Here is a 15247-nt window from a genome sequence, read left to right as displayed (position 1 = left end):
ACACGGTCTCACTAGTTTTATACTAGTATCTGGGGACGTCCACTGGAGTCAGTGGGGATAGAACCCGAACTATCCGTCTGATAATTGTTAATTACCAGCTTAACTCTGTACTAGTGGTTTGCACTAAGTGAGACAAGAAATGATAGATTTAAAATATAAAAGAAGTGAATATAGAGTAGTGGATATATAAAGTGAATTAGAGTAATGTGTATATGGTGACCGTCTCGATGGCTCTATGCTGCGGAGGTCACCATATACACATTACTGCCTCAAGCATGAACAAACCCAAAATCGGAAGAAACAGTGAACAACAAAAAAATGCAAAGGACAAAAACCTGAACAAAATTTTTTTAAAAAAAATGGTACTTATTATATCCGTGAAATTTACTGTATACCTTTCAAGGCAGCATTTAGGAGCAACACCTATAGAATAGCTGAACTAGGGTTCAAACAGAAAAACTATAGCGCAAAAAAGCAAAATAAGATAGTCAAAAAAATTTGGTCAAAATTTCCTCACTCGATAATCTTCAACAGAAACAACTCAAAAATCATATCAATTAAATAAACAGGTAGCCATAAAACTAAACAGTTAAATTGAACCACAGAGCTCTCCAAAATGTAGATGAAGAGTACAAAAACTGCTAAAAAAGCGTTCAAAAGGGCAAAATTGCAATAAACATAACAGACTAACGTCGGGCGAATTGCTCTCAAACAACCGGCGAGCGGTTGGCTTCATTAGTAGTTAGCCATGGTTTAGTGAGGCAAGCTTGAACTTGATTCGACTCTTCATTTTTTAGTTTTCTAGCCTTGTTAGTAAATAAATCAAAAATCAATATTTTAAAATTTGAAAAATATTGCAAAATTTAAAAGAAGTTTCCAGATTTCGCAGTGAAAGTTCAGAACTATTTTTTGGTCTCTGGAGTTTTGTCAAGTAACCCATCTGCAAGGCTTGAAAAGCTTCGCTGGCCACTAATGATCGTTAAACTCAGAAAAGGACAAAAATATTCAAATATTCTGAAAACAATCGCAAATTTTAAAAATCTTGCAAAAATTCAAGATATTAAAATATCCAAAACCATTTCATTGTATCAAGAGACCATCCAGTATCCCTATCTCTAGCTTTAAATAGTTACACTCGCTCATAAAGATCCATAAACTTGGAACATGATAATTTTCCAAAAATTTGAAAAAAAAATTATCTAAAAATCGCTAAAGCTGGAGTAAAATAATGATAACCAGTCCTTTAACTCTAGAATTTATGTGACAGCTTATCATCAAACCTTGGAGGAGGTCCCTAGGACCCTGGTGCCGGAAAAAATGATGAAAAACTGAAAAGGATTCGAAAAACTTGAAAAAATGTGTAACACCTGCTGATATTAAAATCTTGCAAAACATCCCATTACATCTAAAAGCTCTGAAAGAACCTATATTCAAACACTAGAGGACGTCATGTGGCTCTTGAGGCCGGCGAAACCTAAAAAATGACAAAAAAATCAAAATTCAAATTGCTAAAATTTGTGATACTAGAAAGTTTAAACCTATTCCATGGCCAACAAAAACTTTGGGGGTGTGAACCGGGGGGCTGAAGGAGAGGGAGAGGTGGGCAACAATGTGGTGGAGGCAACAGCGCGGTGGCAAAGACCGACAGGACTTATATAATTGCTACAAACTTCTTTTGAGAGCAATTAAAAAAGGCTTAAATCTGAAAGTGTATTATTTGGTTCAGATGATCAAAAATTTCCCAACGCATTATTTATAGGTTAGATAATGGAGACACAAACCATTCACCGAGATTATTGGGAGTTAAAACAAAAAACTGCTCTGAAAAATTCACAGATTCAGCGAAAATTTTTTCGCGCTTACTTTTGTCGCACTCTTTTCAAAAATGTGACATGAACACAAAACTATTCTTTCTTCTCTCTATTCGTCAAGTTTATTCCACTATGTGACCTTAATCTTTGTTTTCACACATTTCACATAATTCACGCATTTCAAATACACTCCAACAAAATTACCGATAAAAAAGACGCTCCACCAATACTCCTGAAGTCGTAAACAAGACAGCGCACCAACAAAATTTAAATTCTTTTGAATTGTGAAAAACAGGTCCACTATAATAGCCGGCCGAGAAGATGAGGGCGGCTATTAATAAGTTTTAACAAATATTAGCCCAGATCGGGCAACTAAAAAAATTATTTTATAACATAGCACGAGCTTTCATGTACACAACACAAAAGAAGTGTCAGAAATAGGTCTTAAGCATGATTTAATTAGCGCAAGAAACTGATCTTCATGTACATTCTCCAATATAAGAGTATAATTTCAAGTTACAGTAATTTACGTGTTTATAAACCACTTAAGAGTTTCGAACAACTCTAATTTGATGATATTCATCCGTTATGTGTTGGTTACTTATCTTCTGTTAAACTACGTATCATTCGATCAATTACTCAAACACAATCTTTCTTTGGAGCTACGAATTCTATCCGAATGGCCGTTTAGCAGAATGATAAAAATGAGAATTCTAGCCAAATGCTGGAACTTAGTTGACTGAACGATGACCTGATTTGTTTAAGCAATAAATCAATTGTCGTCGCTTGATCATCTATGATGTGCAGTCAAGGTGCAATTCAATGGGACTCGCAATCCTACCCACCCGCCCACTTAATACTTACTCGGAAGAAGGCTAGCGTGATTCTGATCACTTTGTCTTTAATGGCCTCGCTCAAAATGGCAGCTAGTGCGGGTATGGGGTTGAATTGGGCGAAAGTTGACTCCACAATAGATGGAGAAAAGGAGAGGAGCCAGAGGCAGTTGATGAGTTGATACTGCAATTGGAAGCCGATCTTCTTTCCCAATACTCGGATAATTGTAGACACAGAGTCCTTAGTGTCCACGAACTTCTGCCGGTAGCTCTCTTCTTGCAGGATTTTCATCAAACACTGCGGCACGGTTTGGATGTACTCGTTCTACACAAAATTATTGAATCTCTATTTAACTTCTTATATTGAAATGAAACATGCAAACCTCTACCGGCAATACCATCTTCCGAGTTCAGAAATCTGAAATTTTTTGATGCTAACTTTTGCGTGTTTGAAAGATCGCCAAGTTAAAACTGATACCGGTTGCCAGTCTATACATCACGTAATAAAGTGATCATCGCCAAAATCTTATGATTACCAAAAAGAGATTTTTAAAAAGACGTATTAGACCTGTGACGTCTCCTACAAATGTAAAAGACACCCATGATTAAAAGTTGTGTAGAGTAGGCAATTCACTCAACTCCAATTCCAAAAATCATTTTACGTTGTAACCAACTGCATCTCTGCCAATCAAGAGTTTCGTGTGTTCTTTATTTGTAGGCGACGTCACAGATCTAATTCTGCGTTTTTAAAAAATCTTTTAAGTATTCAATATCATCCTGTTTTTGAGATGAGTCAATTATATTTACCCCAGTAGTGTTCAACTGTGTAATAAACCAGTTGAAATAATAGTCAAGCTCTTGTTCTTGGATCTGATCAACAGATGTCACACAAATAGTGGCCAAAATGCGCGCTGCTTGGTGCGCAATAAACGCATCAGGTCTTAACAGCAAGGGCAGGAAGCAGCTGAGGCTAGAACCACCACTCTTCTTGGAGTGCTGCACGAATAAATCAACACGTGAATTGTCCTCCTGAAGAAAACAGTTCATAGTAAACACTGTTGAATTTCCAAAGAAAAGAAAAGTTTCAAATAATGTTTTAAAAACTACACACCTCCAGTAGATCGTCAACCACAGTTAAGATATACCTCAAATTTTGGTCTTTGGGAATATGTCTCAGCAAATTCATGATTGACTTGACAGACTGAAAAAATATATATTAGAATTTCCTTTTAACCAAAACACAATAGCTGTTTACTGTATAACTACTACCTCTGCGCCCTTCATGTCAAGTAACTCGCACTTTCGGTGTTTGGGTGCCAAATCAAATTGCTGAATGAATTCGAAATCTTCCTTGCTGATAATTTGTCCCCTAAAAGAAGCAACTGGGTAAAAATGACATGCGAAACAAGGCAAGACTGTGAGGGTTCCTCAACAGGCAACAGAAATCAGATGAATTTTCAACGTTGTTTGATAGAACGGATGTCTACGTGGTTCTTTGAATCGTTAAAACCAGAGTACAAATAAGTTAGCATTGACACTAATTATGTTATCATTTAACAGTAAAGAAGAGTTATCAATTTGGTAACTTGGCTAATGGATTTATGCTCTAGGGGGCTCTTCTACGAAGAAGCTAGTCGAGCCATGTAAAAAGATTATCGCGAGGCTTTGGTTACCAAGGTGCCTTGCTGTTTGTTACGACTAAAAAATATCCATTAGACTGCCGCCCCATGGCCGCAGAAGCAACTGCTGAGATACCTAGCTCAAAGGGGAGGCCCAGAGGTCATTGAGTTAAGACAGCCTTCGTTACATCACAGAATCAAAGAAGAGATACACAACTTTATTATACTTAGAGAGATAGAGTACCGAAGCAAAAAGAATAAAGTTTTCAGCTGTATTGGTGCATGTTCAGTTCATTGTTTTTTGTTAACTGACGTAAAACAAAAAATCCAAAAAAAGCAAAACGACAAAAGAGTGTTCTCTCTAAAAAAACGAGTTCCGAGCTGCAAAAAGCGTACTGAGTTACAGTACTCCAAAATTACTTGATTCTAAGCAAAGAATCATTAGATTAAAAGATAAAGATTAAGCCAAAAAATTGACGAAACAAAATTGAAACTTATAATAAACATAAACCGACAAATGTCGGAAGAATTGCTCTTGAACGACAGGCGAGGCAATTTAATTCATGGTCTTTAGTCTAGACCAATTTTTCTTTATGGGTGCAAAAAAACTTTGCGCCCACCGGGATTCCAACCACTCACCTCTCGATCCATGGCCACCCGCTATAACCACTGCGCTACGAGTCAGTTAATTTTGCTATGCTGCAACTGAATTTCTATTAGCAACTTCGGAGCACTAGAGATCACTCAAAAATAATGAACGAAAGCGTGCAAAAGTCACTTGAGAAGTCAAAGAATGTTCTAGAAGAAAAGCGCAAAAATGTCAAGCGGAAAATTTGCATTAAAAAAATACACACACGTTTACAATAACTGTTATGAACTTCGTTAAAGAGCAATTAAACATGCTAATCATTTATCAAGTCCTCAGCACCAAATCTGAGCGAGCACAATAAAGGTTATACAACCTGTTTTTGTGTCGCAAACAGGTTTTCATTTTCAACCACCAATTTAAAATGATGTAAGGGAGCAATAAGACGCATGATGATATTAGATGAAGCCAAAATTGAAGTCCGGTACGAAAAAGTCACTCGAAAGGAAAGAAGTTCAAAGCAAAAGCGCAAAACAGTAAAGCAAAAATAATTGGCTTTGGTAGTAGCCAGCTGGGGGCTCAGGGATGCTAGCATTGAGGTGAGCCGAGTAGGGGGAGGGGGCTTAAGCGATGGGCGCTGGAGTAGGGCTGCGCGAGCTGGTCGAGAGGGGGTCCAATTCGCCAGGTTGAAGGAGGGTGGACGGGGGTGTCACGGAGTGCAAAAAAAATGACCCCACCGGGATTCGAACCACTGACCTCTCGATCCATGTCCACCTGCACTAACCACTGCGCTACGAGTCACGTAAATTTGCTATGCTGCAACCGATTTTATATTAGCAACTTCTGAGCACTAGATATCCCTCAAAAATGATGAACGAAAGCGTAAAAAAGTCAATTGAGAAGTCAAAGAATGTTCTAGAAGAAAAGCGCAAAATTCTCAAGCGGAAAATTTGCATAAAAAAGACACACGCGTTTACAATAATTATAATTACTAAGAACTTCGTTCAAGAGCAATTGAACAATATTAAATCAGTCCCGATCTTTTTCCTGGAACACACGACAGGGCTTTTAAAAGAAAGCTAAATTTTTTCCTCGATAATTTCCATTGCCGACATTCTACGTCACAGCTGTTCAACGCCAAAAAGTCATTCATTAACAGAAGAGTATGATTCTTTCGCTCGGCATGGTTTTCTTCAAATAATGCTACTTTCGAATTTAGGTGAAAAAGTCACCTGAGGAAACAGTATTTCTGACAGAAAACTTCAAGGAAAAAATGCACACCTTTAACCTATCGTAAAAACCAATACAAGGAGATCATTAGTTCGCTCGTTTGGATGTTTCCTTACTGCATGAACCAAAGGTTTTTTATAAGTGTGATGTGAACAAATAATCTTTTGCTTTGACTGATAATAGATGAGATTAGGCATTAAAATTAATAAATATTTACAATTATTATGGCTCAAAACCTGTCAGCTGTAGACAATTATATTCCATGCGAGGGCAGATCAATTAGTCCCGAACATCGAAACATAGCCAGCAGATTGCCGGAATAGCTGCGAAAGAATAGACCTGCGTGCCATATAATAGAGATAGAAACAGATACAGATCTAAATTGAAAAAAAAAATTGACGCCGCTCAAAAAACTAGGCTAAAAAACATTCAGTGATAAATTAGTAAAGCTTGTTAAAACTCATTCCACAGAAGCCTCTTATTAGGGACCTTTACTGCACATAGGAGTTCCTTTGACCTTAAACAAATTCAATTTAAACTTAAGTTTTAAAGTGCAAAAGTCATTTTATTGAGTGAGGTAAGTCACGTATGATCAAAATCTAATCACGCAAATAACCTAAAGACTTTCGCTAAAGCGAGTGAGAAATGACGTCACGCGCGCAAATGCCGTTAACGAGAGGAAGAAGTCATTCAGAAAATTTGACTTTTTCAGCTTTGCTGTGTGAACAAATGTAAAACGAAAAAAGAGCGTCAGACGACGAAACAAAAAAACATAGCAGGACAAGTCCTGACGTACAATTGAAAGAATTTTCATTGACTAAACAGAAAAACTAGACCTAGAATGGACTATGAGTGAATTTAGAAAACCATTTTAAAAAAAATCAGATCAAAAAATAAGAAAAAAAAACAATGTCAAAATGCCGCATGTGAACAAAATAACCACTACCGAGAAACCGAATTTTTGTTCAAACACCATTTTCGCACTCTACTTTAAAATTAGAGCGAAAAAAATTCACGCCGCAAAACCACTCGCTTTATCGCTCCATTTCCTGTTTCGGCGTGACAAAAATCACTACTCCAATTTGACTTATAAAATCATGAAAATGTGTGAACAGATCTTAAAAAGACAGCGCCCCAATACAATTCAAATTCTTTGAATTGTAAAAAACCAAGAGCACCGCAATATAGCTACGCTCAGCTTACAGCTTCGCAGCTATAATAATGAAACAACAAATGACAAAAAACCGGATAATGCAATTTCTGAATAAAAAAATCGACGTCCATAGCTCTATAGCGTTTTCTATTTCGTTTATCTTGACAGTCGTGAGGGCGTTTATGTTTAGCTACAATGTTTCTTTTTGTCTCTCATCTAAGGCTGCAGCTCTGCTTGTTGTTCTGTTAGTTTTGGGATTATGTCTCAATTTTGCTGTTTAGCCAGCTGAACTGTTGTTTAATTAGGACTGAAAATAGGGACTCAAAGTTGTGCAAATGATGAAAGGTTCAATCCATTCCATTCAGCTCACTTCTATGCATGTTTGTCCTCATGCAGTAGTTTAGGTCTTCTGCTATAAGGCTTACACATTTTCTGTAAACTCTCTACTCGCCTTCAAGATTTAACTCCAGTCAGCAGCTGATCATGACGAGTTCAAGCATTGATGCAACGGACAGTCTAGTTTGACATCCAGATTGCATTTTACCCTCCGGTGGACCTTGACGGACTCCCATAACATAGAAGATTAAGAAAAGTAAGCTATGCAGTTCTATTGGTTGTAACTGCCACTCCCTTTGATATCAGTTCGCGACTTCCGGAGAGTTTTTCATGAGCAGGTTCCTCAAGTGGTTCTATCCACCGCCGAAAGAGAATGTTTCCTCTCTAGCTAATATAAACATTGCCTTGTTGTTCTTCAAATACCTGCATCCTGACTTTAAACAGACGCTCTGAACTAACAGCCTTAATTGCTCTGTTCAATTTTTAGCCACTCGTTGAGTAAATCAGTACTGCTGTTTTTGCGCTGAAGGGATAACTAAAAGATGTGAACCCTCATCTGAAATTATATAGACCTTAACTGACCCGGTGCTTTGCCGATGAATTGCTTAGAAACAGCAGTTGTACAGGGTTCATGGATTAATATAACTATTGGTTTGCTTCAAAGAAATGAGTTGATGAATTCCCTTTAAGTTTTCTAAGTCTTACTATTGGTTTCCGTGAGCCTCACTAGCAGTTTCTTAACCAAGTACACTAGTTCACTTCGATATAATTCTCAAAGTACTTCCAGTACAGAACAATTAGATCTTCGAATATTTTATCCCTTTCATTTCCAACGGCTCATGATATGATATTGACTGATAACGAGCTCCTTATATAAAGGGATAAAAGAGTCGATCATTGTAGCTGTAGAAAGCGTTTAGCATCATCTTGGTAGAACTTGTTAGCAATTTTTCGAATGTTTATTAATTGGTCTTAGTATAGTGTTTCAAAGAGGAACCGTAAACGGAACGAATACAGAAAAACTACGTCTGATTGGGTAGAGGATAAATTTGAGGTTCTCACTAAACGCAAGTCTATTTGAGAGACTACTGGCATTACTGGAATAACGCGTAATTCCGCCTCAATTGGTTGAAAACCTCTATTGTACTGCTCCTTTGCGATTTAAAGAATACCACAATGGAAAGTTGGAACAAATTTTGCGGATTGTAGCATGACCGGTAGAAACAGCTTTATAGTCACCCGTATAACCAAAGTAAAATTGTTCATTCACATTTTCAGAGTTGGCGTTGATGTAGATGATGAACAGAAAAATAGTTGACCCAGTATAGAGCCCTGGTTGATACCAAATACCACGCTTTTCAAATTTGTTCCCCATTGATTTTGGAAATTTTTATTTTCTTCTACTCATATATGCCTACATTAATCTGAGCACCTCATGTTCTTAATAGTAGTTTGTGGGGCACACAGTCAACAACCCTTCAAAGTCTAAGTGAAGCATCGATAGGCTAGACGTAGATTGTTGGCCGAGAAGTTTGTACATTCGAAGAAGTAGAATAACTGTAAATTAGATTTCTTTTGAGGAAACCCGAATTTGGATTGATCAAGGGTTATATTTAACTGTTTCGTGGACAATCAAATAGAAGTTATTCAAATACTTTGGATAGGCAGGTTCCGCTTTTACCACCATCTCGGAATACAGTAACAACTTTGCTTTTATTCCAAATGGATGTGTAGACACCTCTATTAATGAAAAATTAAAGACAAAGAGAGCGAGAGAGACAGGGACATTTATATGTTTGACAAACCATCTGCTCCAATTGCTTCGTTTACGTTGAAGTTTTCTAAGTCAACTGATTTGAAGTTCCGTTTAAATTATGTCATTGAATAGAGTTTGGTAACAGATAGAACTTTCAAATGTGGATCTTTATAATTGATTACTTCGGATAAGTAGGTGTATTAGATGGGCGGAACGCTAGAGATGATTATTGACATCATACAAATCCTCCTCACACGATCTCTGAAAAAAAAACTTGTCCAAACTTGCGTTTCGAATTGCCACAGAAGTAGATTTCTTGAATTCCTATAACGCTTGGGATCTGATTATACTCGATAAATGCGCGGGAGTTCGAACAATCTGAATTGGCGAGATTTTAGGGAGAGTCATAGGTAGGCGTTTAATGCAAGTGCGTTAAAACAAGATCTCCGATTGTTTTGCAGATTTGTAAAGCCGTGTCTTGGACAAAGGAGTGGCATCGAACAAGCTATTCATGAAATCTAACTCAATCTGCTGAAAGCATAATCGACGTAGCGAAGGATAATGCGAAGTGTAAGGCAACCTTCTGTCCAATAATCTTCCCCGGTACAGGAGTTGCTCCATCAGAATCGCAAGCCGTACAAAATCATGATCACCGACAAGAAAAAAGTCTCGTATTCGGACATGATCGCTTACATTAGGACAAGTAAGTTTCGCGGTTTTGCTTAGCTCCATGCTCTGCCACCATCTGGTCTAATTGCTCTGTTGGCGTTGAAGTTTTCTAAGTCTACTGATTTGAAGTCATGTTTAAATTATGTCAATGAACAAAATTTGGTAATGAAGAGCACTTTCAAAACTGGAACTTTATAATTGATTATTTCGGATTAGCAGGTGTATTAGATGCGCTTGAGATTAGACGCAATAACTGACATCATACAAAACTTCCTCAAACTATTTAAGAAAAAACTTTGTCGGAACTTGCGATTCGAATCGCCACAATAGATTTCTCGAATTCCTTTAACGCTTGGCGTCTGATTACACTCGATGAATGCCCGGGAGTTCAAACAATTTGTATTAGCGAAGTCTTAGGGAGAGTTATAGGTAGGAGTATAATGAAGTGTGTTAAACGAGATCTCCGATTGTTTTGCGGAAACGTAAAGCTGTGTTTTGAACGAAGGAGTGGCATCCAATATGCTTTTCATGCAATCCACCGCATACAACAGCCTAGACAGAGAACTTGTCAGAAACCGAAAGCTTTGCCCGTCAATATATACGGCTGTCAGAAAACCGCATAAGACGCCATCAGACATTTTTAATGATATGAAAGTAATCAAGTCCCAAGGTACACGGTAAGATGATCCAATAGCTATGGAAATTTAGGGCTATGACTATACTTCCACTCATCGGTATGCATGCAGATCAAATTTGACTGACAAATGTAACAAAGATGACAGTAACGTGACTGGTGGCCTTGAATCAGAGTCGAAGATGGCAGTGCATTTGGTTACAATGTAATCAAACGTCATCCCGATACGAAAGTGAAATTTGTTCAGAAACAAACTTTTCTCTGAACTGGCCAACAAACTTTTCTCTGAACTGCATGTCGATAACACTGAAGGTTATCGTGTTCTTGGTCCAATTACTGGTCCTGATAAGAGCTGCAATTATTCCATGAATGATAACGATCTATTCCAGCATGTGTCGCAATCGCCAAACGTAGTGTGTTGTCTCCTCACAATGTGCAAAAAGCATTTACAAATGACTGCAACATATTGACTTATTGCAAGAATCACGCCAAATTGCGACGGTCTGCTGAATGAAGCAGAAAACAATCGAGAAAAATCTTATGCCTTCAAACTTAAACCATCCCTCGTACAAAAATAAATGTCACAAGGTGTTCTCTTCCGGTTAAAGAACCTGGCCTCAGCATTGTTCTACTTGCAGACTGGGCAAACGAACATGAAAGATTCAACCAGATATGTGAGCCGTTGCATAGATGTAGATGCATAACTTCATCAGGATAAACTCCTTCAAAGAATTAGAAAAGAAAAACAGAAAGAGTCCTGTATTTAGGAGTAGACTGGCCATCCCGAGTTGACCGATTACACTTTAAAGGGAGGGGCTTTTTAACTGACCATTTGAACTGATGGAGCGTTAAAAACACTACAGAGGAAACTGGTTAACGCTTCTCATTTTTCTGTATCAGTTATTACATATTTCTTTTCATATCGCAATAATGACGATAAGATATGACAATGAGAGTTCGGGCCTTTTTTAGATTCCTTCCGCAGAAGATAAACTACGTCTTATTGAGCAGGGGAAATAAGCCTGCACTTTTTGGCGTGGTTTGTATTCCAGGTTAAACTCGAGATTCTCACTAAACGCAAGTCTATTTGATAGACTGCTACCAAATTTGCAATAACGCTGAATTCCACCTCAAGTGGTTCCTTAAAAACCATTAAGTTACTGCTCCTTTGCAATTTAAAGTCCCATAGACAAATGCAAAGTGAATAGCACAATGCAAAGTTGGAACAAATTTTGCGGATTGTGGCATGACCGGTAGAAACAGCTTTATAGTCACCCGTATAACCAAAGTACAATTGTTCTTTTACATTTTCAGAGCTGACGTTGATGAAGATGATGAACAGAAAAATAGTTGACCCAGTATAGAGCCCTGTTTGATACCAGTTACATTTTTCAAATTTGTTCCTCGTCGATTATGGAAATTTTTATTTTCCTCTACTCAGATATGCCTACATTAATCTGAGCACCTCATGTTCTTAATAGTAGTTTAAGGCACATACTGTCAAAAACCCTTCAAACTCTACATGAAGCACCGATAGGCTAGACATAGATTGTTGGCCGAGAAATTTGTACATTTGAAGAAGTAGGATAACTGCAAATTAGATTTCTTTTGAGGAAACCCAAATTTGGATTGATCAAGGGTGATATTTAACTGTTTAGTGGGCAATCAAATAGAAGTTATTCAAATACTTTGGATAGGCACGTTCAATATATAGGCAGGTTCTGCTCTGAATATAGTAACAACTTTGCTTATATTCCAAAAGAAATGTGTAGACACCTCTATTGATCAAAAATTAAAGACAAAGAAAGCGATAAAGAGAGCGACAGATGTTTTACACGCCATCTGGTCTAATTGCCTTGATTACGTTGAAAATTTCTAAGTCTACTGATTTGAAGTCCTGTTTAAATTATGTTATTCAAAATAATTTGGTAATAGCAAGCATTTCAAAAGTGGAAGTTTATAATTGATTACTTCGGATTAGCAGGTGTAATAGATGGGCTTCAGACTAGATACGATTATTGACATCACAAAATTTCCTCAAACGATCTATGAATAAACTTTATCCGAATTCACCATTCGGATCGCTACAGATGTAGATTTCTTGAAGTCCTTTAACGCTTGAGTCTGATTACACTTTATAAAGGCCCGTGAGTTCTAAAATTGTATTAGCGAGGTCTTAAGGAGAGTTATAGGTAGGAGTAAAATGAAGTGCGTTACACTGGATCTCCGGTTGTTTTGAGGAACCGTAAAACCGTGTCTTGGATGAAAGAGTGGCATCGAAAATGCCTTTCATCCGATCCACCGCATACGACAGCCTAAACAGAGAACTTGCTCTGAAACATCAGAAAGCTTTGTCCAACAAATAATAAGGCTGTCAGAAACTCGCATAAGACGACATCAGACCGTTTTAGGCTATACTTCCGCTCATCGACAAGCATGCAGATCAAATTTGATTGATAAACGGTACAAAGACGGAAACGTGGCTGGCAGACTTGAATCAACAAAATTCGTACTAGATAAATTCAATAACATGGCAGTGCATCAGGTTACGATGCAATCAAATAGCATCTCAATACAGGAGTGGAACTTGTTCAGAAGACCAACAGACTTTTCCCTGGACTGCATGTTGATAACACTGAATGTCATCGTGCTCTGGGTTCAGTTATTGGTTCTGGTAAGAGCTGCAAGGATTTCAAGAAAATTTAATGAACAATTCCAGTGTGCATTGCAAACGCAGTGTCTTGTCTCCTCAGAATGTGTACAAATCGTTTACAAATGGACTGCAGCAAATTGATTTTTATAGCAGGAACGAGAAGAATTGGAAAAGTAAAACAGCAAATGGCTCCAGCAGAAAATTTGGCGTTGAGAGATCTCATCAATTCGAGAGGCACATTTTCTGTAGTTAACTATCGGAAAAGGAGCATGCCGGTTAAACGAACTCAAATTGAGAAGATATCATTTTGATCTAACGAAGGGAGAGTTGAGAGATGGAATTGCCTTTAAATATGGATGCGATACCGTGGTATTGCCGTCAAAATTCGCATGTGGAGAAATTTTAAAAGCTGTACACTCGACGTTGCCCAAAAGGTGGCTATATACACATCAGAAACAATGATATCGGTGATTCCTTTGCCAACCTTGGTGGGCGATAATGTCGAAATAGAGCCCTATCTTCAGATTTTGCACATAAAGTACCACTACTGATCACGATGCTCGATTAGATCTCAAACCTAACGGCTTCTTCGAATCACGTATCAGTAGAATTTTCTGTCAAGTGAAAGACTTTAATCCGTATGCATTCCAAAGAAGCATAGCATATCGGATTCCTACAAATATCGCGAGTCAATCAAGAAGCTGAAAAACGAGCGAAGGATAATCGACGTAGAGAAGGATGTGAAGCGTAAGACCACACCTTCTGTCCAATAATCCTCTTCGGTACAGGATTTGCTCCATCAGAATCGCAAGCAATACAGAGTCATGATCAGCGACAAGAAAAAAGATTCGTATTCGGACATCATCACTTACATTAGGACACAAGTAAGTTTCGCGGTTTTGCTTAGCTCCATACTCTGCCACCATCTGGTCTAATTGCTCTGTTGACGTTGAAGTTTTCTAAGTCTACTGATTTGAAGTCCTGTTTAAATTATGTCATTGAGCAGAATTTGTTAATAGAAAGCACTTTCAAAACTGGAACTCAATAAATGATTATTTCGGATTACGGGTGTAATAGATGGGCTTGAGATTAGATACAATATTTGACATCATACAAATCTTCCTCAAACTATTTCTGAAAAAACTTTGTCGGAACTTGCGATTCGAATCGCCACAATAGATTTCTCAAATTCCTTTAACGCTTGGCGTCTGATTACACTCGATGAATGCCCGGGAGTTCAAACAATTTGTATTAGCGAAGTCTTAGGGAGAGTTATAGGTAGGAGTATAATGAAGCCCGTCAAACGAGATCTCCGGTTGTTTTGCGGAAACGTAAAGCTGTGTCTTGGACGAAGGAGTTGCATCAAACATGCTTATCATGCAATCCGCCGCAAGAACGCATGCAACAGACTAAACAGAGAACTTGCTCTCAGGAACATCAGAAAGCTTTGTCCATCAATTTATACGGCTGTTAGAAACTCGCGTAAGACTCCATCAGACCTTTTTATTGATATGAAAGTAATCAAATACCAAGGAACACCGTAAGGGGGTCCAAAAGCTATGGAAATTTAGGGCTTGACTATACTTCCACTCATCGGCATGCATGCAGATCAAATGTGACTGACAAACGTAACAAAGATGACAGTAACTTGGCTGGTAGCCTTGAATCGCTAAGATTCGTACTAGATAGCCTCAATAATATGGCAGTCCAATTGGTTAACATGCAGTCAAATGTCATCTCAATACAGAAGTGGAATTTGTTCAGAAGACCAACAGACTTTTCTCAAGATTGCATGTTGATAACACTAAAGGTCATCGTGTTCTGGATCCAGTTATTGGTCCTGATAAGAGCTGCAATGATTTCATGAAAGAAAAGTTAATGAACTATTCCAGCATGCATTGCAATCGCCAAAAGCTGTGTGTTGTCTCCTCACAATGTGTAACAATCATTTACAAACGCACTGCAAC

General features: G+C 37.9%; 1 protein-coding gene across 2 annotated transcripts in view; it reads right to left on the bottom strand.

Annotated features, from left to right (window-relative positions):
- The window catches only part of LOC142358690 (V-type proton ATPase subunit H-like), a 462227-nt gene that overhangs the window by 28970 nt on the left and 418010 nt on the right, over positions 1–15247 (bottom strand). For both annotated transcript variants that reach the window (XM_075410208.1, XM_075410209.1), the window contains exons 3-6: positions 3914–4013; positions 3756–3845; positions 3452–3673; positions 2676–2969 (exon numbers count right to left, since the gene is read on the bottom strand). In XM_075410208.1, the coding sequence (XP_075266323.1) occupies positions 2676–2969; positions 3452–3673; positions 3756–3845; positions 3914–4013 (706 nt within the window). The remainder of the gene's footprint in view (positions 1–2675; positions 2970–3451; positions 3674–3755; positions 3846–3913; positions 4014–15247) is intronic.

This window comes from Convolutriloba macropyga, chromosome 2 (genome assembly GCF_964194025.1).
Source record: "Convolutriloba macropyga chromosome 2, txConMacr16.3, whole genome shotgun sequence".
In the NCBI taxonomy this organism is placed as follows: Eukaryota; Metazoa; Xenacoelomorpha; order Acoela; family Convolutidae; genus Convolutriloba; species Convolutriloba macropyga.
Note: the sequence above shows the minus strand (reverse complement) of the source record. Positions and strands in the feature narration are given on the sequence as shown.